The 1197-nt window shown below is 27.8% G+C and overlaps 1 protein-coding gene across 1 annotated transcript in view; it reads right to left on the bottom strand.

Annotated features, from left to right (window-relative positions):
- Positions 1–947, bottom strand: part of LOC107489337 (agamous-like MADS-box protein AGL19) — a 6453-nt gene extending 5506 nt beyond the window's left edge. The window contains exon 1 of the mRNA XM_021141401.2: positions 787–947. Coding sequence (XP_020997060.2) covers positions 787–947 — 161 coding nt within the window. The remainder of the gene's footprint in view (positions 1–786) is intronic.
- Positions 948–1197: the final 250 nt, after the last annotated feature.

Genomic DNA, 1197 nt, shown 5'->3' on the forward strand with positions numbered 1-1197 from the left:
GCCTGTTAAGTTTTTTTTTTTTTTTTTGTCTTAAAAAGGAGATTTGCTCACAATTTTTACATTAAAAGATTAAATATCACCTCGTAGCAAAAAAATGTTGCATTTCTCTACTCAAATTTGTTAAGAGAGTAATAGGTTTATTTGGTTTCTGTTTGTAATATTTACCATTTTTAAGATTATGTGGAAAAAAAATTAATGAAATCAATAAGTTAGGTTTTTTTTATCCACTCTACTATGCACATATATAGGACAATAATCTCTCTCTCTCTCTAGATGAGAGAGTAAAAACAATAGTGAAAATAAATGGGAAATAAAATATTAAATATATACTAAAAATTAAATATTAAATTAATTATTATGTATTATATATATTATTTAATTTATTTTTAATATATCTTATATATATTTCATCTTGTAATTTAAACTGATGACAAATTTGTTGGTTCATTTGTACACACGAAATATAGCTGATAAAGTAAAATACATATGACCACTCACCAACTAAGGACATCAAATAACCACTAGATAAAAAGTCTGACCTTCATGTTAATTAGAAGACATACATATATTGATATATAGGAGGAAAAATATTTATGAAAAGTCAGTTTTTTTTCAATATATATATATATATATATATGTATGAATAATTAATATATAGATATATGTGTATTGACGACCTTTCAAGCTAATTAAGGAAAGGAAAGGATGATTTGAAAACGATTGAAAAATAACAGTTTAAATTAAAATAAAGAGAAAGAACATATATAGAAGATGATAGATGTGTACCTAGAGCTGGAGAACTCATAGAGCTTGCCTCTGGTAGAGAAAATGATGAGTGCGACTTCAGCATCACAGAGAACTGAAAGCTTAAAAGTCTTCTTAAGCAAACCATTTCTTCTCTTTGAAAATGTTACTTGCCTACTTGTCTCGTTCTTTATGCACTTCATCTGTCCTCCTCACCATCCTGTTTCATCAAAATTAATCGATTATTCTTCATCACAATCTGATCCACACACTCAAACTCATACAATTTCATGAGATCTGGCCAATCAATTGCAAAAGGCTATGGTTTTTTTCAAAATTAGAAAGAGGCGAAAATAGAATAATCATCGAAAAAGAGAAAGTATGTCAAACCTGACAAGTAGCCTGCAACCAGAGCAATGAGAATCTTTTATTGGTCATCTCAGCTATGAGAAA

The sequence above is a fragment of the Arachis duranensis genome, chromosome 1, assembly GCF_000817695.3.
Source record: "Arachis duranensis cultivar V14167 chromosome 1, aradu.V14167.gnm2.J7QH, whole genome shotgun sequence".
NCBI lineage: Eukaryota > Viridiplantae > Streptophyta > Magnoliopsida > Fabales > Fabaceae > Arachis > Arachis duranensis.